Source organism: Fringilla coelebs, assembly GCF_963513975.1.
Source record: "Fringilla coelebs genome assembly, chromosome: 23".
NCBI lineage: Eukaryota > Metazoa > Chordata > Aves > Passeriformes > Fringillidae > Fringilla > Fringilla coelebs.
In genome coordinates, this window is record NC_140049.1 from 1463803 (window position 1) to 1490440 (window position 26638).

The 26638-nt window shown below is 60.0% G+C and overlaps 1 protein-coding gene across 4 annotated transcripts; it reads left to right on the forward strand.

Annotated features, from left to right (window-relative positions):
* Positions 1–1735: 1735 nt before the first annotated feature.
* TEAD3 (TEA domain transcription factor 3) lies at positions 1736–26310 on the forward strand. Of its 4 annotated transcripts, none has more exons than XM_084220466.1 (14): positions 1736–1890; positions 12937–13193; positions 15985–16049; positions 17682–17744; positions 17876–17938; positions 20505–20516; positions 20857–20994; positions 21205–21248; positions 21352–21413; positions 21990–22123; positions 22253–22426; positions 22592–22732; positions 22926–23078; positions 23639–26310. In XM_084220466.1, the coding sequence occupies exons 2-14, from the start codon at positions 13058–13060 to the stop codon at positions 23750–23752; spliced, it is 1299 nt and encodes a 432-aa protein (XP_084076592.1). In that variant the 5' UTR covers positions 1736–1890; positions 12937–13057; the 3' UTR covers positions 23753–26310. The 4 variants fall into 4 exon arrangements, with proteins under 4 accessions (XP_084076592.1, XP_084076593.1, XP_084076594.1 ...); XM_084220467.1 differs by having other exon boundaries at positions 12940–13193; XM_084220465.1 differs by having other exon boundaries at positions 1768–1890; positions 22020–22123.
* Positions 26311–26638: the final 328 nt, after the last annotated feature.

A 26638-nucleotide genomic window follows, 5' to 3' on the forward strand; every position in this document is an offset into this window, starting at 1 on the left:
TCTTTTATATTATAATTTGAGAAAGGAAGTTGCTGTTCCCACCAGTGGACAAAAAAAATAGCAGAAACAAGGACTATGGACTTCTGAAGGAGGAAAATAAATAAAAGCTAAGAGGCAGAATAGAAACAAACCACTGAGCCAGCCCTGAAGATCTTTGCACTCCTGAACAAGCTCATCCCAGCATCACCATCAGTTGTGCTGGATGCTGTAGCCAGACCCCTGCCCAAATGGCAAGGCCAGAGCAGCAGGGACCCCCTCAGCACTCCCCTGCTCAGTGTTACATGTGTTCCTAAACATTTGTGGATCAGGCTTTTTATTCATGGGCTAATGCACACTTGTTTGCTCATGCCTTACTCAGCCTAAACTCCTATTGAACTCAATTAAGGCTGTCATCTCCAGGAGCACTCAATGTCATTTTTGCCCAAGTAAGGGATGAGTAACGAGGCTCTGAACAGCCCTTGGAGAATAGCAGCCATTTTGTTGCAGTTTTTGGTCCAGATTTCTTACAAGTTAGCAGCAGGCCAAGGGTGGAAGAATGCGATATGGCTTTATGAATCACACACAATTGCTGAATGCGCTGGATGCTTCAGAGCCTGTCACTTCACGGACTGAAGCATTGGCTGTCTTGTCCCAAAACGCATGAATACAACCAAGCTCATGATGAAAATTAGAAAAATATGTTTCTAGAAGGAATGGGATGCAAAGAACATCCCTTCTCCCAGCAGGGCGCTGGGAGGATTCCTCACCCTGATTTATCTCTGGGGGTTTTGGGTACTGTGGCCCAGCCCTGTGGAGTCCCAGGGGGACTGGGGCTCTTGCCCCTTTTGGGGCTGCAGCTCCTGATGGTCAGGCTGGGTCATGGCCAGGGATTTGTATGTGATCAGCTTGCTGTGGCTTAGCACATTACCACCCATCAGCTCACTCAGAGGAAGTGACCATGGCGTGGATCCTGGCTGAATTCCCTTGAGAAATCCCAACAGCGTGGGCTGAATTCCCACCCTGGGCACCATGGAGTGTGTGTCTGCGAGAAATGGGGCATCTGCAGATGGGTGGGATGCAGGGGACTGAGAGAGTGTGTGTGTGTGAGGATGAGGAGAGGGATGAGGGCATTTGGAGGGAGATGAAGATGTCAGGATGGGAAGGAAGAGGAGGATGAAGGTGTGTGGCAGGGCATTACAGTGTGCAGAGGACAATGAAAATGTACAGAAGGGGATGGAGGTGAGCACAGGGACGCCAGTGAGTGAAGGGGGGTGGGACTGAAGAGTGGGCACAGAAGGTGATGAAGATGTGCAGAAGGGGATGAAGGTGTGCAGGAGTGACCCTGGCTGGCTGCGGACGGGACAGGACAAGACGGAACAGCAGCACCTTCACGCCCTGGCCCAAGGCCGCATCCCAGGCCCGCATCCCGGGAATGCCGGAGGGAGAAGGAGGAAGAGGAGGAAGATGAGGAAGGCTCATAGAGGGCGCTCCCATAACCCGGGCCGAGCCGAACTCCAGGGCTGCCCTTTCCCAAAAAATAAACCTCCCTGCGTAAGGGAAGTCCCGCGTCCCCGCTGCCTGCTGCCCCGACGGGGAGGCCGGGAGGGTCGGGCGGGAGGAAGGGCCGGGAAGAGGAGGAGGAGGAGGAGGAGGAGGTGGAGAAGGAGGTTAGGGGAGGAGGAGGAGGCCCGGCCCGGCCCCGCCGCCTCCTGATTGACTCCCAACTTTCCGCTCCTCCCTCGCATAAACTTTCCCGTCCCTGCGCCTGGCTCCGTGCGCGGACCCGGGAGCCCGCCGCGCTCCCCGCATTCCTGCCGCCCGCCCCGGCCCGGCCCGGCCCCGGCCCCGCTCCGGCCCCGGCCCCGCTCCCGGCACCCGCGGCCGGCCCAGCCCCTCCGGAGCACGGAGCAGGTAAGCGCTCGCCGGGAAGAGACTCCCAACCCCCCTTCCTCCGCCTCCTCCTCCTCCAGCCCCTCCTTCCTCCCGGCCCGCAGCCCTCCGCCTGCACCGAGCCCCGGCGGATGGCGGGGGGCGGCGGGGTCGCTCCAGCCCTGCTCGCCCCCCAGCCGGAGCTCGGTGCCTCCCCCCGGGGCTCCCCACAAGGGGTGTGTGCCTGGGGGGCACAGTCGGGCTGTTTTCACTCCCCCCCGTCGGGTCCCCGGGCTCCCGCCCCGTCGGGGCTGCGCTGCCCCCGCACCGGTCCCCGCCGAGTCCCCCCGCGGCGCATCCCCGGGGTGACAAAGGGGCCTTGTGCCCGCACGTCGGGAGCGTTCGGGGCGGGCGCCGGACGCTGCGGACGGGGATTGCCCGCCCCGGCCGAAGCCCCCCGGGGAAGCGGCGCGGGAGGGTCGCGGGTGAGGTGCGGGGTCACCCGCGTGTCACGCTACATGTGTGTCACACGCATGTAGGGGATGACCATGCACTGACTGTATGCTAAACACTTTGTGCCTCGTCATAGAGGTGCTTTGCTAACAAGGCGGCAATTAGATGTATAATTTTCAGCAGTGTGTCATCTTTATTATTATTATTATTATTTTATTTTTACACCCTCCTTGGGTTTGGTGTTGTTTTTTTTCCCCTTAACCCCCTTGGAAGGAAAATACGGCCAAGCCCTCGCAGAGCCACCCACCTCCAACCCCCCGAAACCGCTCAGGCCCGATACAGCACATTTGGCTTCTACTGACTGAGAAAAAACCAGTTTGGGGAGAAACCAGCTGGAAATGATACCGGCGGCCCGGCTGGTGTGGCGGGCACCCTGCAGCTGCTCACTGCTGTTGGGTGGTTGGCATGGGGTGGCAGGGGGAAAGGTGAAGGCTGAGATTTTGGGGGGTTTTGGTGCTTTGCAGGGAGCCGGGACAAGCCGGGCTGGGCGATGGTCCCATCAGCGAAGCGATAATCTCCTGTGTCAGGCACGCCAGGGTATTTTGGGCTCCGGCATCCTCTCTCCCCTCCTATCGCTTTACCCCGCGCGGGTACGTGCGTGTCGTGAGTCAGGGCATTGGCAGTGCCCGGCCACCCTGGGGGGCCCTGCCAGCCCGGCTGCCAGCCTCCCCTTGGCCTTAGGGTGCTCGTGATGCTGAGTGGAGAATTGGGGTTTGCCAGGCTGATGCACCCCCTGGAGCTGGGGCTTCTGTGGCCTCACAGCCCTCAGCCCTTGGGGGTCATTTCCCCCAAGACTGGGAGAAAAAGGGTCCCCAAAGCGGGTGAGCGGTGATGGCTTGCTGAGGTCACTCAGTGGTGAAGCTGGAAGAGAAATGGGTAAGGGGGCTGGGAGCCTGGTGGCAGGGCAGGTGACGGTCACTGTGGCAGTGCCCTAGCACTGCCCCACAAGAGATGATGAGCATGACTGTCCCGTGGGGAGAAGGCGCTGGATTTGCCCCTGCTTGGCTGTTACAGGGTCAGCATTCCCATGGGAAGAGTCTGCAGACAGATGGCTGTGGGGTGAGCTACTCCTGACAGCTGGGTGGCACAGGGGGACATTGCCATCCCCAGGGACCTCGAGCTCCCGGCTACCTCCCCACTGTGGGCCTGTGGCTGGCACCACACTGGATTTTCTGACAGGAATAACCCTTTGAAAGCAGCGGGTCCAGCCACCTTCTATAAATGGCACCCAGGTACTTCAAGGAGCCTTGTCCTGCCCGTGGTGGCTGAAACTTTGGGGGGAGTGGAGGGATGTTTCAACCAGGGCATTTTGGACAGCATAACCCTCCAGCAGTTGTCCCACATCTAAAATCCCTTTCCTCCAAAGCAGAATCCTCCAGCTCCATCAAGAAAAGGGACTTGCATCCATTTGCCATGACAAGCGGTGGCTGTTTATCATGATATCAGAAACAGCATCTCCTTTTAATCACCATTTAATCCCCATCTTGCCACCACCAAGTGGGTTGGGAGGCGAGTCCCGGTGGCCCTGGCACTGTGCCCTAGGAAGGAGCCTTTTCCTGGCGGTGTGTGAGCAGGTCATGGCACTGAGGAGGTGGGGGTGGCAGTGGTAATCAGCTATAATTAATGTATTAAAAAGCAAGTAACCGCGCAGCTCCCATCAAACACACAGAGAGCACGAGGCTGGTGGCAGGTGAGCTTGGTGGTGAGGCTGGATGCAGCCAGAAAGGGCAAAACTTGGCAAATTTGGGCTGTTTTTGGGGAGGGAAATTGTGTTTTCCTGCGTTCGTACCTCTTCTTCTGTCTGTGGGAGTGGAAAATGGGAGGGAATAGGCGAGAAGGGGTAGGAAAACCCTAACCAGGGGTGCTGCTGGGATTTGTGTGGCAAGAGCCATCCTGAGGCTCTTCGTAGGTTGGAATCTCTCCATCCATCACAGAACTGGACGGATGCTTTGTAAAAACTATCCCATCTCTGGGAGCTTCCCTCTCTCATTAAATCCTTGATGGCTGTGGCAAGGGGCTGGCGGGACAGCCACAGTGTTTACATCACCCTAAGCGCCACTGATGGATGGGATAGCACCAACCACCCTTGACTTTGGGAGTTTCCATCCACGGGGGATTTGCCGAGCGGCCAGGCCGTGCCCTGACCTTCTCGGCTGTTTGTCCAAGGTGTGATTTGGGGTGGGGGCCAGGCCGGGAGCCGCGGCGGCCGAGCCCAGGCACCTGCGTGTTGTGGTTGGGGCAGGCACCTGAAGCGCATGGGCGTTCGCTATTGCCACCGTCACGTGGCGACTTATGAAATGTTTTTTTGGAGGGAGGGAGGGAAGGTAATGATGGGGTGAGCCGGCGGGGCCATGCCCCGCACCAGCCTGCAGCGGGCACGCGGCAGGAGCGGCCCCCCCTGCGCGATAACGCACGTCCGGATCCTGCTGCGGGTCTGGGCATGCTGCTGCAGCTCCCGCTGCTTCAGCTTTCCCCGCCTGTGAAATGGGAGCGAGGGGCCCCGGGAAAGCTCCTCGTGGTGTCGGTCAGCCGCTGGCCTGGCCGTGGTGGTGGGAGCAGGGGTCGTGTGGTGCTGGTGCTCCTTTTGGGCTCCCCGTGCAGCTCGTGGCAGGGTTTCCTGATGAGCCCATGAGGCTGAGCCCTTTGGAGGTGACGGGCCATGAACCCCACGGTCTCGTTCTTGGGGTTGGCAGATGGTGGCCTTGTGGTGACAGTGTTCACACAGGGCTCTACGCTGGCGCAGCTGTACCTGTGGGCAAAGGATTTGGGGAAATACGGATGGCACGAGGCGCGTCCCTTCCTGGCAACACAAATCCCGATGGAACTCCTTCCCCCATCCTGTCCCAAACAGATGTGATGCTCCAACACCCCCAGCGTCCCCCATTATGCTGCCATGAGACAACGGCAGCACCGAACCCCAGCGTGCCCACCGCTGGCTGCGGGGCGCTGGGTGTGTCAGAGGCTGTGCTGGGTCCCTGCTCCATAAAGCCGACCCAGAGCTCACCCTCGGGCACACTCCTGCGAGCCGGAGGCGCTGCGGTGGCTGCGGGACTGCGCTGCTCCCGGGGAGCGCTGGCTGCCGGGCGGCAGGCGAGGTGTGAGTGATGGAGGAGGCTGCTCGGTCCCCTTCCCCCTTTGCTGCCGGGGGATCGGGACGGACCCGGAGCGTGTGCTGGCAGAGCTCCCCGGGCTGCGGGGGGTGGCCGGGGAGGGGACAGCAGGGCTGCAGCTAATTTTAGGAGGTGGGCAGAGCCTCAGGGGAAGCAGCCGGCTGGAGGGAGGTGTCGCACTCGCACCGCGGTGCCCACGAGCGTCGAGAGTGAGCGCGGGGTGACCCTGGCTCTGGAGATGCTGCCGTGGGCTGGCAGGGGGGCCCCGCGCTGGCAGCCCAGCTTGGTGCTCTGAGGAAGAGCCGTGCCCGTGCGGATGTCCCGGCTGCTGGGGGGGCGGTGGGTCCGGGGAAACACCCCAGGGCAAAGCCCCGCATTCTCGGTTCGCCTTATCCAGGAGGCGGGCGAGCCCCGCGCTGCTCCGTGCCTCAGTTTCGCCGTGACCGTCTCGCCAGCGCTCCCCCGGCGGAGTGCGGTGGAGGCAGGAAGGCTGGCCGGGCTCGGGGATCCTCGCCTGTGAGCGCCAAGCCTTATTATTTCCCCACAACTGTCTCCTCCTCGCTCCTCGTAAAATTAGATCCAGCTGTTCACAATAGCCACTAACTTCTCTCCGGAAGATGTTCAAAGTTTACAGACGCGGGTGCGTGGAGGATGGGCTGCCGTTCCCATGCCAGCTCCTCGCCGCCCGCCCTTCCCCCAGAGGCAGCCAGCTCCTGCCTCCCCCCCGCCGGCTTAGGCAATTCGGGTTTAGGAAGAAGCACACCCGCACGCAGGCATGCGAGCTCCCGACCCAACCGAGCGTCGGGTTTTTATTAGCAGGAAGATCTGGGAGCTTCACAGTCCGGGAGAGAAGGTCTGGTCCAAGACCCTGCTTTTCCCTGCCCGGCTTTGTGCCGGCGCGCTCGGCGGATGAGTTGGGCAGGGTTCTGCTTTCCGTGCTTGCCAGCACCTGTGCCCAGCTATGGCACGAGTTTGGGCTCCAGCTCTTGCATGGGGTGGCTGCTGTGTCCCCTTGCAGCCTTGCCGGGGTGGCAGTGCAAAGTTGTCAGGGTCCAGCTGTGGTGTTTGGACATCAGCATGCGGGGCAGGGGTCTAACACACAGTGCTGGGCTCTCTGGCACTCCTGGGCCATGCTCCTCGCTGGAGCTCCTTCTTTTACCAAGAATACTGCCTTCATGTATTTTTAGCAGTTTTCCTCCCCAAGGATTCCAGAGCAATTTTTCAATCTGCGGGAGCTGGAGCCGCTGTGCCCGTCTGCAGCTCTGGGCTCGGGCAGGGGCAGGAGATGCTGGGAGAAGGCGATGAGCTGCCACGGGCTCCCAGCACGCTCCTGGCACGCACGAGGATTTGGGACTGTCTGGGGTGGTGGCAGCAAAATGGTGCTAAATCAAAATATCCCTTTCTGGGGAAAAGGCACTGAGGGGGTTTGTGCAGGGCAGCCTGTACCCGCTATTGCAGCTCCAGGAGGACCTCAGCTGCACACTGCTTCGAGCAGGAGGGCAGGGAAGCGTGCCCCCCCCAGGGGTGACAGTGGCCGGGTGACAGTGCAGTGTCACATTCTGTGTCAGACTGGCAGCCAGGGACATCTCCGTGTCTCAGCTGGGGTGCTGATGCCTGACAGCCACTCTGCCCGGTGTGTCAGGAGCTGATCCCCCCAGTCAGCTCTCACACCCCCATCCCACAGGGTTTTTCTGGCTGGGAGCTGAGCGTGGCAGTTGGTGCTAAGCCTGGGCTCCAGCGGGTGCCACAGTGCAGGCAGTGGGTACAGCTGCTGCCTGGGCAGGCTTGGGTTTCACGGGGGCGGAGGCGGCTGGGGGCAGGTGTGAAATTCATTGCAGCCTTCCTCCTCCTTCTCCTCCTCCTCCTTGCCTGGTAGTGTCCCCTGGGAGATGTTTTCCCTGGCTCTGCTGCAATGGCATAAAATGGGGTCAGCAGCACCTGGAGCTCTTCTGTGGAGGCATTTCTCCTCCTAGGAGCAGGACAGAGGGTTGGTGGGGTCGCTGGGATGCCTGGCAGTCCCCAGAGGTAGGGCACTGTCCCACTGCAGGCACAGAACTGCCTGACCCAGGCCTCATTAATGCTCCCCTGACACCAGAGACTCTTGTTTTCCTCTTGGGACAAGCTGAGAGTCCCCAAGGACTTGGGACTTGTTGATCACCCAGAGCTCATCTGCAGGTGATGTTGAGGAGAAGACATCCTGGAATGGATATATTTTGGCAAATTCAGCCATCCCCAATGTGGCTGTGTCCAGCACTGGCTGTGCCATGGGCTACCAGCACTGGGGGTGTCACGGGACAACATGGGGGTGGCCCATCCCCAGCAGGCAACTCCAACCCTGTTGTTTCCATCCTGCTCGTTTCATAACAGAGAGAGCAATTAATGCTCTAAAAGCTTTCTATTTATGCGCTGCTGGGTGAAACGCCCCGTCCTGGCTGGGCAGGGCAGCGTAATTGGGCCAGGGAGGCACGCCGGGTTACAGTGTCCGTCTGTCCTCTGCCCTCAGGTCCTGAGCCTGAAGACTCGAGCAAAACCGGCTCAGGTCCTGCAGAAGGCGAAACCCAGCTGTGCCACCCTGCCAGGACTGGGGAAAAGGAGGGGATGGAGAGGTTGGTTTGGATGCCCGTGATTCTGCCATTAGGAGGGAGCTGTGCCCAGGGTTTGCCTCATCCCCTTCCTCCTCTCTACCCCAAATATTTTGGGAGCAAATCCATTTTCTCTTTGTTCATCCACAGCTCCCTGGGATGAGGGGTCTGAGCATCCCTCAACCTCGCATGGCTGAGCAGGGACCAGCCACGTTCCTGCCAGCTCAGGGCTTTGCTGGGAGCTGAGGGACCCTTTGGCTGTTGGGGTCCAGCTGGAGCTGGGGGGCATGGGGAGCCTGGGGCAGCCCTGGCAGTTCTCCTGACCCTGGTGGGATGCTGCCACGTGGCTTCCTGCGGTTTCCTCACTCCGATTGCTTCCTGAGCCGCCCGCCAAGCCGGAAGGGACAGGAAGTGATAGAGGGGAGGAAATTACTTGGGCTGTCTCATGGGGAGCTGGCCTGGTGCACTGGGGGCTCTGCCACCGTCCGGGTCCCCAGACTGTGCCAGAGGACCCTTCAGAGAGGACGTGGCCAGTTAGGAGGGGCAAACCTGGGTGGGAGAGAGCGGGGTGGCCACTGCTCCCTCCCCGAGCCAGGGAATCCCTCGCCGCAGCCTGAGCTGTTTGGAAGAGGAGCACAATGTAAACAAACCTCCTTTCACCGCCCTCGTGCCGCGCCACCCGCCCCGGTGAGCCCTGGCTGTCCCTGGGACAGCCGTGTGCCAGCCAGGATGGTGTTTCCCTGCAGGAATGGGGCACGGTGTTCCCAAAGGGTCCCTGGGCAAGGTGCCAGGGATGTGGGGCTCCTGTGAAGAGCTGCAGGGTCATCCTTGGCAGAGCCAAGAGCATCCCGCTCTGGGCACTGCGCTGGACGCGGCAGCATCTTCTCTGCTGTGTTGGGGTCTTGCCGGTGTCCCCCAGGAGCTCCACAGCTTTTGGGTTTCCTTCCAGGGGGCTCTGCAGAGCTGTGACCGTGTGGGCAGCATTCCTCCTGGCCGTGTCACCAGGTGGGGAGAGGCAGGAGCAGGGACACGGCTCCAGCCAGCGCTCCCCTGCCTGAAATGAGGGGCACGGTAGTGAAAGCCTCTACCTGCCTACAAATCAGTGCCAGCTGTGCCCTCACTGAGCCCCAGTGTGCCAGGACAGGAGGAGCTGGGGTGCCCTAGAGCCCCAGCTTTGAGGTCTCACAGAGCAGTCCCTGGCAGGGGCTGCACACTCAGCACCAGGAAGGATGGGGCCTCGTGTCCCCCTCACCTCCAGAGTGTGGGTGCCATCAGTCACAGTGACAGGGAGGGGGTGACAGCAGCCTCGTGTTCCCCCACGGGGCTGATGCAGGCGGCACTGGGCCCATGCACGGCTGAGCTGCTCGGTGCTGATCCTGCCCAGGCTTGTCATGAACTTTTATCCTTTTGCCGTGGGGTCTGGGTGCAGGGGGGAGGGAGAAGGGCTGGCTGCCCTGGGCCCCCTGCATGGGGAGGCAGGATGGAGGCAGGTGTCCCCAGTACCTTTGCAGAGTCTTTTTGTCCCAGTGTCCCCTGCCACCTGGGCAGCCCCAGGTAAGAAGGGGTCCTCGGGGCTGCTCTGCCCCACACCTTGTCCCTCTGGACAGTGCCAGCTGGGGACGTGCTGTGCTGCAATCCCCCTGCTGGAGCGAGTGCTGGTGACCGTGCCCTCCAATCCAGGTGGTTTGAGGAGAAGCTGTGACAACAGCCACCACCCCTGTCCCAGTTTGGGCGGGACACAAGGGTTTGGGGCAGTGCAAGGGCTGCTGGGAGCGTGCCTCATGGTGCACCAGATGGAATGATGCTTTTGGGGCTGACCATGCTGGGGAAGAGGAATATGCTGTCCCCAGCTAGGCAGTGTGGGTCAAGGATAAGGTCTGGGTTCATGGGGGCAGTGTGGGAGTGGCGGGCACCTCTGCCCATGTCACAATGTCCCCGTGCTGCCAGCCCCAGGTGCTGTCCCCTGTGCCACCCTGCACGTCCCTGACCCGATCCCTATCGCAGCTGGTTGTGCTGGATCCAGCAGCGCCTTGCTCCTGACTTTTGACACTCACAGCGTGCCCATGGTGCTTCTCTGACTACAGATGCTGCATCCAAAGTATTTCCTTCCCTCACCCACCACAAACCACCCATTTCTCAGGTGCTCTTCCCTCTTGGCATCCCCCTTAGCTTTTTCAGGGTTTTAGGAGGTTCCCTGTAGCTCTAGCAGCGTCCCCAGCCCCAAGCAGCTCTCCCAACAGGGTGGCTGCCTGCTGCCTGCTCAAGCCCCAGGTTTCCCTCACATCCCCTGCCCCTGGTGCTGGGGCCAAGCCCTGGGAGCCATGGGAACACTGTCCCAATCTCCTGGGCAGCCTTGACCTCGAAGGGAGATAAGGGCTGCCCTGGAGGCATCCTGCCCTGGAGGCATCCTCCCCTTCCTGCTCCGGGCACCACATCCACTGGGGGACCTCGCAAGGGTGCAGCCCCCTCCGTCACCCTATAAAGCCGTGGGCTGGAGCTTGTGCCCCCCACAAATTCAGGGTGTGAGGGGCGAGTGAGCTGGAAGTGGGGACACCCTCCTCGGCTGGGTGCCAGTGACCATCCCCACTTATGAGTGATGAGCATCCTCAGAGCGGGCAAGCATCCCCTGGGGATGTGGGTCAGTGGTCCTGGGATGCCCAAACCCTGTGGAGGTGCCCGTGCTCTGGGAGGGGTGGTCTCCCTGCCCTGCTCCCTGGGGAGCAGCTGCGAGGCAGGAGCCGGTGACATTATTTTCTGGCAGGTCCGGTCCCCTTGCCTGTGCTGAGCAGGTCTGGCCGCGGTCTCCGCGGGCCGTCCAGCCGTGCCGGTTCCCTAATTGCTGCTGTTGTTGGTGTTTTGTAAGGGCAGGGTGGAGCGGCACTCGGCCGTGCCTTGCGTCAGCGCGGTGCATGCACCCTCCCTCCAGGAAATCCAATGTCTTCGCCTGGCCAGAAGCAGGTTCGGTGGAGGAGGAGAAGGAGGAGGAGCTGCTTCCTCGCACCTTGGCCGGGGCCCCAGCATCACCCTCCCTCCTCTCCCAGCTTCCCTGAAAAGGCTGGGCTGGGATTTCCCTGCTGGAGGGGGAGTGGGGTGGGAGGGGGCTGGGGACCTCCAAGGGAGGGGGACACGTGTGTCACAGGCAGGGTGTGGGGTCAGCTGTCACCCTGCCTGTGCAGGCAGTGCCTGGCACGGTGACCCAGGGCACTGGGCACTCTGCCTGCAGGGGTGCAGCCAGCCCCTGGTGGTTTTGCTCCCAGCCCTACAGCTTTTCCCTTGGCCCCCAAAACACCCATCAGCTGGGGAGGGCAGGGGCTCTGCTGAGTCCCTGTAAAGTCACCCTCTGGCACCGGCTCTTGGGGCTTTCTCCCGTTAGGGTGAGCTGATGGCAGCCCTGTGGAGCTCTGTGGGTGCTGCTGGGTCCCTGGCACTGAGATTTTGTGACTCTGGGGGCTCCTGAGCTGCCACAGTGCTGAGGGGTGTGGGTTTGCCACGGGGCTGCTGTAGGGTCTGAGGCCTTTGGAGGCTGCTGCAGAAGCTGAGGAGTCTCAGGTTCCCCCATGTCTGGGGGTCCTGGGGGCTCAGCACCGAGGCAGTCGCACCCCACTCGACAGAGCCCTGATGCTCTGGGCTGTAATGGGGAGTGAGGGTCCCCCTGGGCCTGTCCCTATATGCCACACTCTCCATCCCTGTGTCCCCTGCCCTCCCATCCCCAAAACCCTGCGGGGTTTGGGCCCTGCACCGCTGCCCCACGGAGCCGGCAGCAGCAGGCACGGCCGGGGTGCCTCTGGCCCGTCCGGCAGCGCTGCCGCCATCCCTGCCTTGGCCGGCTGGCTCGATCCTACAATCCAGTTCTCCTTATTTGGCCACAGTGCTCAGCAAGAGGGGGAGCGGCGGCGGGGGGGACGGGCGGCGGGACCGGAGGGGCTGACATCACATCGCGACGAGGGAGAGAGGAGGGATGGGGGGGCTAAGTTTCTTTTTTTATAAAAGGAAAAAAAAAAAAAAAAAAGGCAGCGAGCAAGGCCTCGCAGCGCACTTGAGCCAGCGGGCTCAGCAGTTCCTTTAAAAGGAGATGTCTGTGCCGGAGACCTTTGTACACTCCCAGCCCGTCCGGGAAGCGCGGCGGCGCAGGAGACACCTCTCCGCTCCCACCGCCGGCAGCTGCCGCCAAACATGTTATTGCAAAACACTGAAACGCTGCGCTGGGAGCTGGGCAGGAGGAGGAGGAAGAGGAGGAGGATTGAAGGCTCCCCAGCATCACCCACCAGCTGGGGAGGGCCCGGGGCCCTAGCTGAGCATCCTCAGGGTGGGGGGCCTCTCCTGGTATCAGGGGAAGGGCTGCTGGATGGCTCTGGCCACCTGGTTCCCATTAGTGGGGTCTGGCTTGGAGCTGCTCAGCATCGCCCTTCAAATCCCAGCTCTGCCTTTGCCAGGCATGGTGGAGCTGGGATTTTGGGGCCTAGGGGTGTTTTTTGGGCCAGCTTGCCCAAAGAGACTGGTGTTTGGCAGTGGGTACTGGAGCAGGGTCAGGGTTCACAGGCTGTGGGGCTGCTGCCACCCTGTCCCGAGGTGTCAGCCATAAACACCATGTGCCCAAGTTCCTTGTATGGGTAATACAGTAGCTGGGGGCAGTTTCCTTCCCAGACTTTTTTTGAGTGGATCCTGGGTGGTCACTTGTGGCTTGGGTTTGGGGGTACTCATAGAAATCATGCTCTGCCCCCAAGGAAAGCCTGTTTGTGTGTCTGATGCCTTACAATGAATTGCTGCTCTGAGTGACAGTGAGAACAGAGCAAGGGCCAGGACCAGACCTGGCACCTTGCTGTCACTGCACCCCATGCCCCAGCAAGGCTTCCTGGCTCTGACAGGTGTCCCCTGTGTCCCAGCAGGTTGTCCCATATCCGTGGGGGCTCAGGGTCGGAGCCCAGAGCAGCCAGCACCATAGCGTCCAACAGCTGGAACGCCAGCGGCAGCCCTGGGGAGGGGCGGGAAGATGGCCAGGACGGCATGGACAAGAGTCTGGACAATGATGCCGAGGGTGTGTGGAGTCCAGACATCGAGCAGAGCTTCCAGGAGGCGCTGGCGATCTACCCACCCTGCGGCCGGAGGAAAATCATCCTCTCAGATGAGGGCAAGATGTACGGTGAGTGCTGGGGCAGGGAGGAAGCAGTGAGTGGGACAGGGTGGCATGGCTGAACTGAAAAACCTCCTGGCCCAAACCCATGCTGGGGTATGGCCCTCGAGCATCCCCCAACCCCGAAAGCAGCTGGCTCGGGTTCATCCTGGGGCTGGGCTGGGCTGGGGAGGTGGCGGTGACCTGTGTCCCTCCCTCGGCACTGGCTCTCCCTCCCGCTCCCGCCCTCTCTCGGCCCTGCCGGACTGACTGGTTTGGTGAAGCCGTGGGGCAGGGAGCGGGCACGGGACTGCAGGGCCAGGGCAGCCCCAGCCCTCCTGCTCCCCTGTGCCTCCACAAACCTCCCCTAACCGGACCTGGTGGCCAGAGCACCCTGTGGCAAGGGTCACTCACCCACCCCGAGCCACCCGCACCCAGCTCAGCTTTTGGTGATTTTGTTGGTCAGCCCCACTGGGGGGATGATTTTGGAGTGTCAGCCTCATTTTTGGCATCTTCCCAAACTCGCTATCCCTGCCAGGGGAGGGACTGGTACCTCCTGCCCTGCACATCCCGTGATGTCACCCCCAAAGGCCAGTGGCCGTCAGGAGCAGGCTGCAGTATTACCAGCAGCCCACGGTGACAGCAGGACCAGGGCTGGCATCTCTATCCCCAGCCTCCAAAATTCACCTGCCCAGATGCTGCTGTCACAGCAATGGCTCCCCCAGTGCCGCTAGAGAGGGGCAAAAGGCACGAGGCTGGCTGGAGAGCACTATGCCACTGTCCCCACACCCGTGCCAGCTACCTGTGCCACCCCATTTGCCAGGGCCCCCACCCACGGCATGGGGGCTGCTGGAGGAGCGGGCCGAGGGGGAGGCGGGGGAGCACAGGGCTTCCCAAGCCTATGCATTTTTTGGATTTCTCTGGGAATAGCTGAAGTGCCGCCGGGAGCCTGGCCCTTCGAAGCACGCCCCAACCGGTTTTTCCAGCCTTTCAGAGACATCTGGCAGCCGCTTAAAGAGGCAGCAGCCCCTGCTGGCCTTTCATCTCCCCCCACCTTCCCCAGCACCTCCCAACTGGGACCCCCAGGACCCCTGGCTGGCATTACCAAGAGTACCAGGGGCACTGGCGGCACAGGCAATGCCAGCATGTGGCATTATGGTGTGCCAGTGCCCCTGCTCTCCTTCCCCACCCCTCTTTTTGGGGGTTCCATGGGTGCCCAGGGTGGTGCCAGCTCCTGCCATGCTGGTGTCAGCACTGTGGGGGTGGCAAAGCAAGGTGGGAGCCGGGGAGCCAGGACCCAGCACGGGCACACTGGGCCTTGCTACACACTCGGTTATTTTTAACCCAGCCTGTCCAACTGGTTCACGTGGTGGTGTCAGGGGAGAGGAATTTGGGGAATGTGGTAATTTGGAGGAGGACGTGCCCTCTCGGAGGGAATGGCACGGTCCAGATGAATCACAGGGAAAGGGACAAGGGACAGGGCACGTGGGCACAGGGATGGCTGCGAGGGGGCAGCCTTGGGCACGGTGTGTGGCAGGATGGGTGCAGGAGGTGCTGGCCCTGGATGCTGGGCACGAGGGCTGGCACTGGCTCACTGAGTCCCCAAAGGCCCCACATTTCTCTCCTGTATTTTTTCCCCATATTTCATTCCTACGGGCAGGGTGTGGGGGCAGAGGATGGGATTCAGGAGCAGGGCTCGCAAGGGGGGGGTTTGAAGGTGTACCCCCAAAGTGGGGCTCAGCAGCAGCGTCCCTGCTGCAGGTGTCATCTCACCTGGGCTTGAAGGACACCCTTGCAGACCTGGCCCCTGCTAGGTGCTAAGGAGGGGTCGAGCTGTGCCTCAGGGTGACACCAGGGTGCCATGCCGGCTGTGCCAGGGGTACCCCCTTTGTCACCCACCCACCAGCTCCTGCCTGGCGTGGGCACCCCAAGGGGCAGCTGTCTCTGCGTGCCACCTGGCCCTGTCTGTCCCCATGTGTGTACCCCCAGGAGGGCCCAGTTGCTGTGGGGCTGGGAGGGGGCCAATCGGGGTGGAAGGGAGGGGGGGGGTGTATTTTTTTTTTAAGGGATTTTTTTTTATTTTTTACTTTTAAAGCCGAAACCCGCTCCAAGGGCATTTCGACAAGTTCCAACCGCGACCATCTGGTCCATTAAAATAAATCTGGCGTGCCTGGCTGCCCCCGTGCGCGGGGGGGCGGCGGCGGGGGCCGGGGGGGCCGGGGCCGGGAGAAGAAAGCTCCCAGCTGCTCTGACGTTTGAACGTAGATTGGCCACAGCTGGCCCCTGAAATGTGGCGCAAAAGCAACTTCTGCTTCGAATTAGACCAGGACGTTAGGAAATACTGGTGGAAAGGCCAGCACGGCTTGTGAACGGGAAGCGGGGTGCCGGGATGGGGGGGCCAGCCCGGGACCCCTGCGGGCACGGCTGCCCGGGGTGGGCTCGCTGGCTCTGCTGGGGGCTGCCATGGGCTTTGAGGGGCTCTGTGGTTTGTGGCGGGGGTCCTGGTGGCTGTCACCTCGCTCTGAGCCCCGGGGCTGGGGAGGCAGCGGGGTGGGAGCCACCAGCGGGGGGGATGTCCTGGCGTGGCCACCTCCGTGTCCCCGAGGTCGCCCCGACGCTGTCGCGGCAGCGCCACCTCCTGGCAGCGCCTCCCTCGCCGGCCCGGGGGGCGCGGGGCCGGGGCTGCGACCCCCCCGAGTGCCGGGGCTGAGACCCCCCCCGAGTGCCGGGGCTGATGCCCCCGGAGTGCGGGGCTGGTACCCCCCAAGTGCCGGGGCGATGCCCCCCGTGTGCCAGGGCTGACCCCAGGCTCTGCCCGCAGGTCGTAACGAGCTGATCGCCCGCTACATCAAGCTGCGAACGGGGAAGACACGGACGAGGAAGCAGGTGAGGCGTTGCTCTGCTTTTTCTCCTGGGGTGGGTTCGGGGTGGGGTGGGAGGCGGTGCCAGGTAAGCCCGAAGGGGAGCAGATGTCCCACTGTCATCTGTGTCCCTTCCTCCAGCCACTGCTGCTGCCAGCAGGTCCCCCATCCTCTGCGAGGAGCTTCATCTGTGAGCACAAAACCCCTGGGGTTTCCTCAGTCCCAGGATGCCTTGAAACGGGGGGTGTGGGGACATGCAGCCCCCCACCTGGCTGGGGTGGCCCTGTGGCTGGCAGGAGCCCCCAGACTCTCTCTGGGCAGTGTGTGTGTGTCTGTGTGCCTGCATGGGTCTCTCTGCTGCGCCTTCTGGGTCTGGGAACCGTTCCTATCTCTGCCCCTTGCCAGGCTTTATGCCACCTGTGCCAGGTGCCCCAGCAAAGGCACCCCAAACCCCATGGGCTGAGAGCAAGGCACCCCCATGCCAGCCAGGGATCCAGGGACGGGCTGTGTGGAGCTGTGGTGCTGGTCCTGGTGGGGCTGGAGGTACCACGGAGCCCTTGCCCTGCTCTCACTGCCCTGCCTGGTTGGATGCTGGGGCAGGCAGGGATGCAGGCACACAGGGCAGGAGCACACAGCCCTTGCTTCACCAAACCTGTCTGAGGAGTTGGGAGCCAGGCCACCCATCCCAACAGAGCCCATGGCCTTGGATGCTTGGGAGCATCCCCCACCACAGGGAGATGGTTGGGTTTGGGACACTGATTCTGGGACAGTCCCATGCCACAAGTCCCCGCAAGAGAGGGACGCTGGTCCCTAGCACGGCAGAGGTCATTCCTCCAGGACTTATGCTGGAAAGGAGAGGGACCAGGGTCTGGCTGCTGGTTTTGTGTTCAGACCAGTGCCAAGCAGCACTTCATTTCTGGATTAAAGACTTAACTGGGCCCCCCCTCCAAGGGGGAAGGATGCTCTGGGGGGACTCGGGAAAGGCATGGGAGAGAGAACCCACAGCATTGATCTCTCTGTGCAGTCGTCTCCTGGGCAGCCTGGTGTCTCCTCCTGGACAGCCTGGCACTGGTGGGAGCAGGTTTTTGCCAAAATCAGCCCTCAAGCCCTGTGGGTGCATGGACACCCACCCTTCCTGTGGCTGGGCCCCCAGCCATGCTGTGCCTTTACTGCCTGGACATCAGCCCCTTTTCTTTAGATCTTGCTCTTACAGGAGCCTGGACACAAAACCCCAACTTTCTCACCTTTCCCACATGCAAAACCAGCAGGAGCCCTGGGGCAATGTCCCAGTCCCTCCTGGACCCACAGGCCCCACCGAGTAACCCGAAGCACCTCAAACCTGCCAGGCTTATGATGCTGGCAGGGTCTGTCTGTCCATCCCCAAGAGGTGCTAAATGGGGACCCCCCTCAACTGCAGCAGCTCTACACCAAGGAGCTCCACCCCATCCTGGGGTGGGCACAAACCAGCATCGGCCAGCACCAGGGTGCCCCACCGCTTTCCTTCCTGCAGCTCCTGGCGGGCGCAGCACCCTCAGCGTCTCGGGGAGCAGCCACAGCGCTGCCCCTCTCCTGCACTCCCTGCCCCGGGGACAGAGCCTGCCCTGCAGGATCTTCACTCTCTCTGTGTTTTCCTTTTGAACGGCGTGGCGGGCCCTAGGTGTCCAGCCACATACAGGTTCTAGCTCGGAAGAAGGTGCGGGAGTACCAGGTTGGCATCAAGGTACGTTGGCGCCCTTGCCCAGGTGTCCGCGGCGGTGTCTCTGTGAGCATGGGCAGCCCCTCTCCTTCCTCCTCCTTTCCTCTGGTTGACGGCTCTGCTGTTCCCCCTCTCCTTCTGCTCTCTCTCTGCAGGTCTCTAGCCACTTGCAGGTTCTTGCCCGACGGAAATCTCGTGAGATTCAGTCCAAGCTGAAGGTACGCCCTGCCTCGCCTGGCCCCCGCCCGCTGGCCACTAACGCACTCGGCTCTGCGGTGTGCTGCTTGCTTTCCTGTTTTACCTCTCTTTTTTTGGTGTTTTTTTTTCTTCCCCCTCACTTGGCTCCTTGGGTCAGATGGTTTTTACAGGCATCGTTGTGGGGTGCCCAGAGAGAAGTGCAAGAAGGGGCAGCAGAGCTCTGCTCGTTCCTCCAGGAGGGTGAATGTGGTGCCAGATCCCCTCCTTGCATCCAGGCAAGGACTCTGCCATGGGGAGATGTGGGTTTAAACCCTCCTCTGGTGATGTATGAGGGCTGCCCCCTCTTTTGGGCCATCAGGGGTTCTCCCACAGGCAGAAAGGCTCCCCAGGGCAGGCAGTGAGGCAAAGTGAGGTTCAAGCAAGGTGTGCCAAGGCCCGCTCCCCTCCACAGCTGAGCTGACCCAGCTCAGAGCAGGTGCTGGTGCGATGTGGGCAGAAGCAGGAGGGCCCCAGGGGTCCCTGCAGGTGCCAGCCCAGTGGCTTGTGATGCACCAGGGTGTGAGCACTGCCAGGGGTGTGAGTGGCAGCAGGTCCAGCTGGGGCCATGCTGCTGGGAGGGAGGGCACAGTGCCAGGAGCCAAGGGAGCCAAGTGAGAAAAAAATGGATCATTCTCTCTCTCTTTTCTGGTTGGCTTTTCTTTTCTTTTCTTCCTTCCTTCTTTCCTTCCTCCTAACTGGAGCCCAACTAACCTTTCCATAACTGTTCCCGCCAAACTTTGTGGTGGCAGTGGGGAGGGTGATGATGGGGGGGGCATGGCCAGGACAGGGCATCACCAAAGGACCAAGCCCTGCTTGGGTTGGACCCACATGATGCGAGGTGGGGGACAGAGAGGTCCTCAGTGCACAGCCACCCACTGGGGACAGCCAGCTCCTGCCGTGTGCCTCAGTTATCTCTGCACTGTCACGCCAGGGAGCAGCTCCTTGGGTAGCCCCAGGGGTGATTTGCTGCCTTGCTGTGTGAGTGGGAGCCCAGGAAATCTTTCAGCCTGCTGACCTTGAGGTCCCAAAGGCATCACCAGCTCTCCCTCTCCTGGGTGCTGTGTCCATCTCCAGCATTGAGGCTGGCAGTGCAGGCCCCTGTCAGAGTTGGCAGCGAGGGGCATTGTCAGAGCTGGAGCATTTTCATCCTCAAGGCTTTAATAAACTCCAGCTCATGCTGCCTGGGAGCCCACCAAGATGTGCCCCCCAAAGTCCTTCAGCAGGGACCCCAGTGCCCCATGAGAGGGATGCCAGGAGGGCTCCCATGGCCAGACCAGGGTTTGGTCTGCTAGGACAAACCAGGGAGAGCATCTGAAACTTATTTTGGGATGCTCCTTTGGGCTTCTATGCCTTAAACCCAGTCTCCAGCCCCAAGAGGAGCAGTCACAGAAGCGAGGGGGCAGGAAGCAGGGTGAACAGCAGCAGAAGCCTTTACAAAAGTAAAATAAAATCTTCCCTTGCCACATGGCACAGTGCAGAACAAGGGGAAGTTGGAGGCAGGAGTGACCCCAGGGGTCCATGGCTGTGCTCTCCATCCCCAGCCATGCTCCCTGAAGGATTCTGGCATGGAGCAGCCAGGGCAGAGATCCCACTGAACAATACTTGGAGGACACAGAACATCCCTTCTCCAGATCAGTGCAGGCAGCCCCCTGCCCTCAGCCAGCACTGTGGGGTGACCCATGTCCTGTGGGATGAAGACATTTCCACGAGCAGGATCTGTGGTTTTGAGCTGCAGCCACGAGCAGGATCTGTGTTTTTGAGCTGCAGTCAGGTGTGTGTTCGTGCTCCCGGCATGTGGCTGCACGCCCGCCCTCTGCCCTGCCCCAGGTGAAAATAAATGAAGCATTGATCCCTGGGGAAGGTTCAGAGGGAAAGCAGAGGGTGTGCTCTGGGACCAGCATGAACGTGTCCCAGCAATGCAGGTGGAGGAGCAGCCCTGCTCCGGGCAAGACCTGGGAGCCCTGGAGCTCCTGCCCAGCAGTGCTGTGACTTTTGGAGCAGAAGGAAAAACAATTGGTCTCCTCTGTCAGTGCACACACAGCACAGGGGGTGAGCTCAGGGTTTTCCTTGCAGTGCCTGTGGGGGAATTGGTGCCCAAGTCCCAGGGCATCCCAGCAGCTCTTCATCTTTGTGCCCCAAGCACAAGCACTGGAGGCTTCTGAGGAGGCTGTAGAGGATATTAAAAAGCCAAGAAAGGCACAGGCCTGGCTCACCACAGTGACCTCTTAAAAGAGTGGGTGGGGGACTTCAGCCTCCTATTCCTGGTGGGATTAAGCCTGGGCATCAGTGTGCATCCCCTGACCAGCCAGGTCAAGGGCTTCACTCCCCAGGCTGGGCTGTGGTGATGAGCCAGGGTCGGGGTGGTGATGACCCAGTTGTGCTGGTTTCAGCTGGGGTAGAGTTAATTCTCTTCACCCCCATGCCTGTGCTGTGGAGAAAATTAACTCTGCCCCAGCTGACACCTGCACTGACTTAGGGGAGGTGTACAGAGTACCCAAAGGTTCCCATGTCACTCTAACCTTTTTTTTTCCTTTCTTTTGCGGACAGGCCATGAACTTGGTAAGTTGATCTTGAGTCTGAAATTCCTTTTGTTCCCCATTGCATTATGCCCTCTCCAGTGGAGGGGCTCAAAACCCTTCACATCCCCAAGGGGGGAGGGCCACCAGCAGCAGTGGGAGGGGGCATTTTCCAGACCCATCATCTTTTGCCCAGAGGATATTGGCAAGCTTCAGATGTTAATTAATGTTTGAGAGGGGGTGGGGGGATCCCTCTGCACCGGTCCCTGGCTGGGCTGTGGGATTGGCTGCTACTTTACAAAACCTGTCAGGCACGCTGGGACGAGGGAGCTCACTCTGCCCCTGTAAGCCCACTTCCCCCCTGTCCCCCCTTTTCCCCTCAGGACCAGGTCTCGAAGGATAAGGCTCTGCAGAGCATGGCTTCCATGTCCTCGGCGCAGATCGTGTCCGCCAGCGTCCTGCAGAACAAGCTCAGCCCCCCCCCTCCTCTTCCTCAGGCCGTCTTCTCTGCTGCCCCCAGGGTGAGGACAGCCCCACGCTCCCCCATGGGGACATCCCAGGCTGGGGGGGGACGCCAGGGCTGCACACGGGGCAGGGGGATGTTCCACTGCCATTCTCAGCCGCGGTGGCAGTGCAGGGCTCCCTGCTGCTGTTTGCAGCAGGTGAGGAGGGAAATGCTGGCAGTGGGGACAGTCAGAAGCCACTGACTCTTCCCTGTGCTGTTTTCCCAGTTTTGGAGTGGGCCTATCCCAGGACAGCCTGGACCCTCTCAGGAGTAAGTACAGACCCCTCCACACCTGGCACCAGCTGGACCCCACCTTGGCAAGGGGCTGGGGCATCCCAGGCTTGGTAACCTGATGATTCTTTTTCCTTTCCAGCATTAAACCGTTTGCACAACCAGCTTACCCCATCCAGCCACCCATGCCTCCATCACTAGCCAGTAAGTCATGTCCTTACCCCCTTGGAGGGAACCCAGGGTCCCTGCCAGAGTTTGTCCTCTGTCCCCTCCCACGCATGGTGCCACCCACCTGTGTCTCCTCCCCAGCTCTACTGGGGGAAAAGCCTGGGTTGAAATCCAGCAAAAAGCTCCACAGTGAGCACGACCCTCCAGTCCCTTCCCACCCAGTAATCCCCAAGTTTTATCCACCCTGTGCTGGGTGGGAGGTGGATGTGGGAGGTGAGGGATGCAGTGGGGACAGCAGCATTGCAAGGGGGGCTCACCCCCATGTTTTATCCACCCTGTGCTGGGTGGGAGGTGGATATGGGAGGTGGGGGATGCAGCAGCATTGCAGGGGGGGCTCACCCCCATGTTTCAGCCACCCTGTGCTGGGTGGGAGGTGGATATGGGAGATGGGGGATGCAGCAGCATTGCAGGGGGGGCTCACCCCCATGTCTCAGCCACCCTGTGCTGGGTGGGAGGTGGATATGGGAGGTGGGGGACGCAGCAGCATTGCACGGGGGGCTCACCCCGGTTCCTGGCTGCCCCTCCACCCCCGTGCCCCTCCCCCTGCCCCAGGTTACGAGCCCTTGGCTCCGCTCCCGCCAGCTGCCTCGGCCGTGCCGGTCTGGCAGGACCGCACCATCGCCTCCTCCAAGCTGCGGCTCCTCGAGTACTCCGCCTTCATGGAGGTGCCCCGGGACGCCGAAACGGTAACGGTCCCCTCTGTCCCCTCCCTGTGCCACCGCCCGCCCGGGATGGTGCTCATCCATCCCCGTGCCTGGTGGCATCTTGCTCCTGCCTGACCTGTGCTGCTGCTGTCCCCACCCCGCTCCCTACAGTACAGCAAACACCTCTTCGTGCACATCGGCCAGACGAACCCCTCGTACAGCGACCCGCTGCTGGAGGCCGTGGACATCCGCCAGATCTACGACAAGTTCCCCGAGAAGAAAGGCGGCCTCAAGGAGCTCTATGAGCGTGGGCCCCAGAACTCCTTCTTTCTCGTCAAGTTTTGGGTATGCTGCTGGGAGGGTTGGGTGGGGAGGGTTGTGCTCGAGCTACAGGCTCGTTGTGGCAGAGCTGGAGCACCCTGGGCAGCTCTGAAGGCTGGTGTCCCTTGTCCCTCGAGAGCTGGGTGTGGTGGTGCCCCATGGGAGCCTCTGTCCCTCTCCTCTCTTCAGGCGGATCTGAACAGCACGATCCAGGACGGGCCAGGGACCTTCTATGGTGTCAGCAGCCAGTACAGCAGTGCAGAGAACATGACCATCACAGTCTCCACCAAGGTGTGCTCCTTTGGGAAGCAGGTCGTGGAGAAGGTGGAGGTGAGTTCCGTGTCCCACTGCATCGGGAAGGGGTCGGAGTTGGTCCGGGGCAGGTCCCGGGATGGAGAAAATCCCAGAGCTGGGTGAAGGACAGATGGGTGCCTGTACCATGTTTATGGGTGGAGGGGAGAGGACATTGCCACGTCCCACCAGCAGCCGTGGGACAGCTGCTCACCCTGGCTGTCCCCTGCAGACGGAGTACGCGCGGCTGGAGAACGGCCGGTTCGTCTACCGCATCCACCGCTCTCCCATGTGCGAGTACATGATCAACTTCATCCACAAACTCAAGCACCTCCCAGAGAAGTACATGATGAACAGTGTCCTGGAGAATTTCACCATCCTGCAGGTACCTCCCCTCCTTTTCCAGGGGGTGTGTCCCACCAGGAGTGTGGAGCCCGCACTTGCATCGACCCTGCTGGCCCCGCATAGACCTGGCTGTGCCTGGGCCCACACAGACCCTGAATTCCAGGGAGCAGATCTTGGTGGTGCAAACAAAGTGGCTGTGCCCAAGGCTGGACAAGTCTTCTACATAATAGGGAGCAAAATTTTCATGGTGCAATTAAATTGGCTGTGCCTGAGTTTGTTTGACTTCACCAAATAATCTGTAGCAGTTTTTGGTGGTGCAAATGCAGCGGCTTGGCCTGAGCCAATGCAACCTCCCCCAGACAAATTTTTGGTGGTAGAGTTTGGGCTGTTCTTGAGCCTGTGCAGCATCCCCAAAACTGGGTAGTAAATCTTGATGGTGCAATTAAATTGGCTGTGCTACTGCCTGTGTGACCCCACAAATAATGGGTGGCAAATCTTTTCATGGTGCAAGGTGGCTTTGCCTAAGCCCATGCAGCCCCCCAGATAACAGCATCTGCCCACGGGCACAGCACTCCCCTGACACACTCTGCTCTGCTGCAGGTTGTTACCAACAGGGATACCCAGGAAACCCTGCTCTGCATTGCCTTCGTTTTCGAGGTCTCCACCAGCGAGCACGGCGCCCAGCACCACGTGTACAAGTTGGTCAAGGACTAGGGGCCCTTGGGACAGGCAGGGGCACGAGGGGCGTGCAGGGGAGGGAGGGGGCCCTGCAGAAAAGCCACCCTTTGTGCCTGTTGCCTTGTGAGAAGTCATTTGAAGACGAGAGGAGGAAGGAGGAGGAAGAAAAACAAAAACAATAGCCAAAAAAGACTGACTTGTGATCGCAGATGTTTTCTACTTAGGAACAGTTTCTTTTTTTTTTTTTTTTAATAAATAAATAAAATTACCAAAAAAAAAAAAAAAAAAGAAAAAAAAAGAAAAAGAAGAGAAGAATGGGAAAGGAAGTGTAGGGAGAAAGGAAACCCACATCTGGTGCTGGAGAGGGAGAGAGCAGCCCTCGGTGTTGCTGATGAAGGCCAGGATCCCACCGTGCCACCAGCAGCAGCAGCAGGACGTGGGAGCAGAGAAGGACCCCTCCTTTCACCCCAGCCTCGCTCAGAAGTGGCCCCAGCCCTGAGTGGAGAGGAGAGCAGCGAGCACTGATGGCCAGGAGGATGCAGCACCATGCCAGGTCTGAAACTGACTGGCATGGCAGCAACAGTGGCACTGGCACCGCGTGGCACAGCCTGGGGGACATGGGGACGGACGTGCAGGGCCGAGTGGAGGAGGGGGACGCTGCCACCCCCCAGGGATGCCCCTTCTCCATGCCCAGCTGGGGCACTGGGAGCCAGTGGCAGTAGGGCATGAGGGCATTGACAATGCAAACCAGGGGGGGTTTATGGCTCCTTTTTTTCCTTTTTTTTTTTTTTTTTTCCCAAATGAAAGTGCTTTTTAATACTTTTTAAAAAGACACCCTGCTTGTAATCAGGCTGATGGCCCTCTGCAGTGCCCAGGTGCTCCCTCCCACCCTGCATGGAAGTGTCTTGTTTAGGGAAAGGTTTGGGATGCCTCCATCTCTCGCTGGGATTTGTGGGGGATTCCTTGTGCTGTGTTCAGGAATTGCACTTGGGGTGGGTGGCTCAGGCTCAGTGTCCCCACTGTGGTCACTTGCTGAGGAGTCATGAGTAGAGAGCAGTGAGGGCAGGTTGCCTGATTTATTTTGTATATGTACATTTTCCTTGTTTCAGGTTTTTTTGGATTTTTTTTTTTTGTTCGTTCACCTTTTTTTGCCTTTTTTCTGCAATGACTGTTCCAAACTGCTCCATCCACTCTCCTGCATCCTGTGGGAAGTGGCCAGGGAGGTGCAGGGAAAAACAAATTGAGCAGTGCAGGGCCAAGCTGTCAGTGGGCAGAGTTTGGGACAGAAAGGACAGGGACAGAGAGGGGACAGAGAACAGGAGGAGTGCCAGGATAAGGGACTGGGTCAGCTTGGAGGTATTTTTGTGGCTGCAGCCCAAAGTAAGCCAAGGCAGAGTGCCCAGTCCTGAGGCTGCAACTGCAAGGGCAAAGTCTAGGGAAAGCAACCTCAGAGTGCAGGAGGGTCACAGAGGGACAGAGGTGGCAGGAAGCAGGGTGGCAGGAGGCTGGCAGGGGGACAGAGAGCCTGAGGTGGCCAGGTCTGGATGGGTTTCTCATGTTGGCAGGGGAGTGAAGGCAGTGGGAAGGAGGGCAGGAGTGTTTTGAGGGGCACTGCAGCTGCTTTGGGAGGGGGACTGGGCAGATTTAGGCTCTGTGCTGCCAGTGCAAGGAGCAGGAACAGCCCCAGAGCTCAGGAAAGCACCTTGGCTGCTGCATTGATTCCACATGTCCTGTGAAGCACAGGGACCTCAACCTCTTGTTGCTGGGAAAAGCCACCCATCCCTGTGGGATGGAGCAGAGCTGTCCCTGCCCCGTGCCAGGCCAAGGGCTCAGTGGTGGGACTGGACTGAGGTGGCTGCTGTGAGCAGGGCAGACAGAGCAGGGAGGGAAAGAGAGAGGGAAAAAGCCAAGGCCAGGCACTGGGAAACCATGCCAGGGCTGTGCTGGGCCAAGTTCTCATATGTAGCATGTTTGTTGTTTTGTAGGTTTTTGGTTTGGTTTTTTTTTTTTTTTTCCTTCTGTTTCACTCACTGATCTAAAACTCTGGGAATGAAAACTCAAAACTCCCCCACCATAAAACACAGGCATGTCCACTCCCAGCCCTGATGGGGGATGAAGCTCTTTGTTAACTGGACAGGTTTGTGCCTCCATCCATCCCTGCTGCCTGCACCGAGCCCAGGGCTCACACTGCACCCCACGCACACAGACTGGTGCCCCCAGCAGCCCTGGCTGGGGTTTAGTCATGATCCCAGAGACACTTTCTCAACTCCCCCAGCCCCTCCGTTCGCCTCCAGTGTATTTATGAATTTCACATGAAGTACTGTTTTATTTTTTTAAAGACTTTGTAAAGCTTACCAGGGTTACAATCACCATTTTTAGAGCTGCGTCAGTCCACAATGTTAAAAATCCATTTTTTTATGTATTATATTTTTTTGTGTATTTTTTTTAATCCAGCTGTGATGGGTTGTATCATATATTTGTTGTGTTTACTGTATCTGTTCAACTTCAAAGAGAGGAGACTGTGGAGCTCCGAGAAAACTACAGTCTGCTGAAAAAAACCATTAAAATTATTTGTTCATGGGTTGGCTCAAGCAGTTCTGAGGTTCATATTTTATTTCTTGGGATTTCCAGCCAGAACTATGAGAGCTGCCGTGTCCCCTGTAACCCCTTGTCTGGGTAACGCTGGGTACCCCAATTCTGGGTACCAGGATGCCGCATCCCGCTGTGTTTTGCTCTAGTTTGCATCACTGCTGCAGGGTTTGCTTGGGAAAAGTTGGGTTGGCCGTGGCAGAACCTTCCCTGTGTTTCCCCGCAGCACCCCCGGGTTCAGGAACACTTTTAGGGGGTGGCATCCTCAACCACAGGGTGACAGAGGGGTTGGTGTGTCACCACCACCCCTCCAAACGCTGCTCGCGGTGTCCC

Coding starts and splice junctions, on each gene's coding strand:
- TEAD3 (XM_084220466.1), top strand. CDS start 13,058: ATGGACAAGAGTCTGGACAATGATGCCGAGGGTGTGTGGAGTCCAGAC. Junction 13,194..15,984: donor AGATGAGGGCAAGATGTACG/GTGAGTGCTGGG, acceptor CTCTGCCCGCAG/GTCGTAACGAGCTGATCGCC. Junction 22,427..22,591: donor TCTTTCTCGTCAAGTTTTGG/GTATGCTGCTGG, acceptor TCCTCTCTTCAG/GCGGATCTGAACAGCACGAT.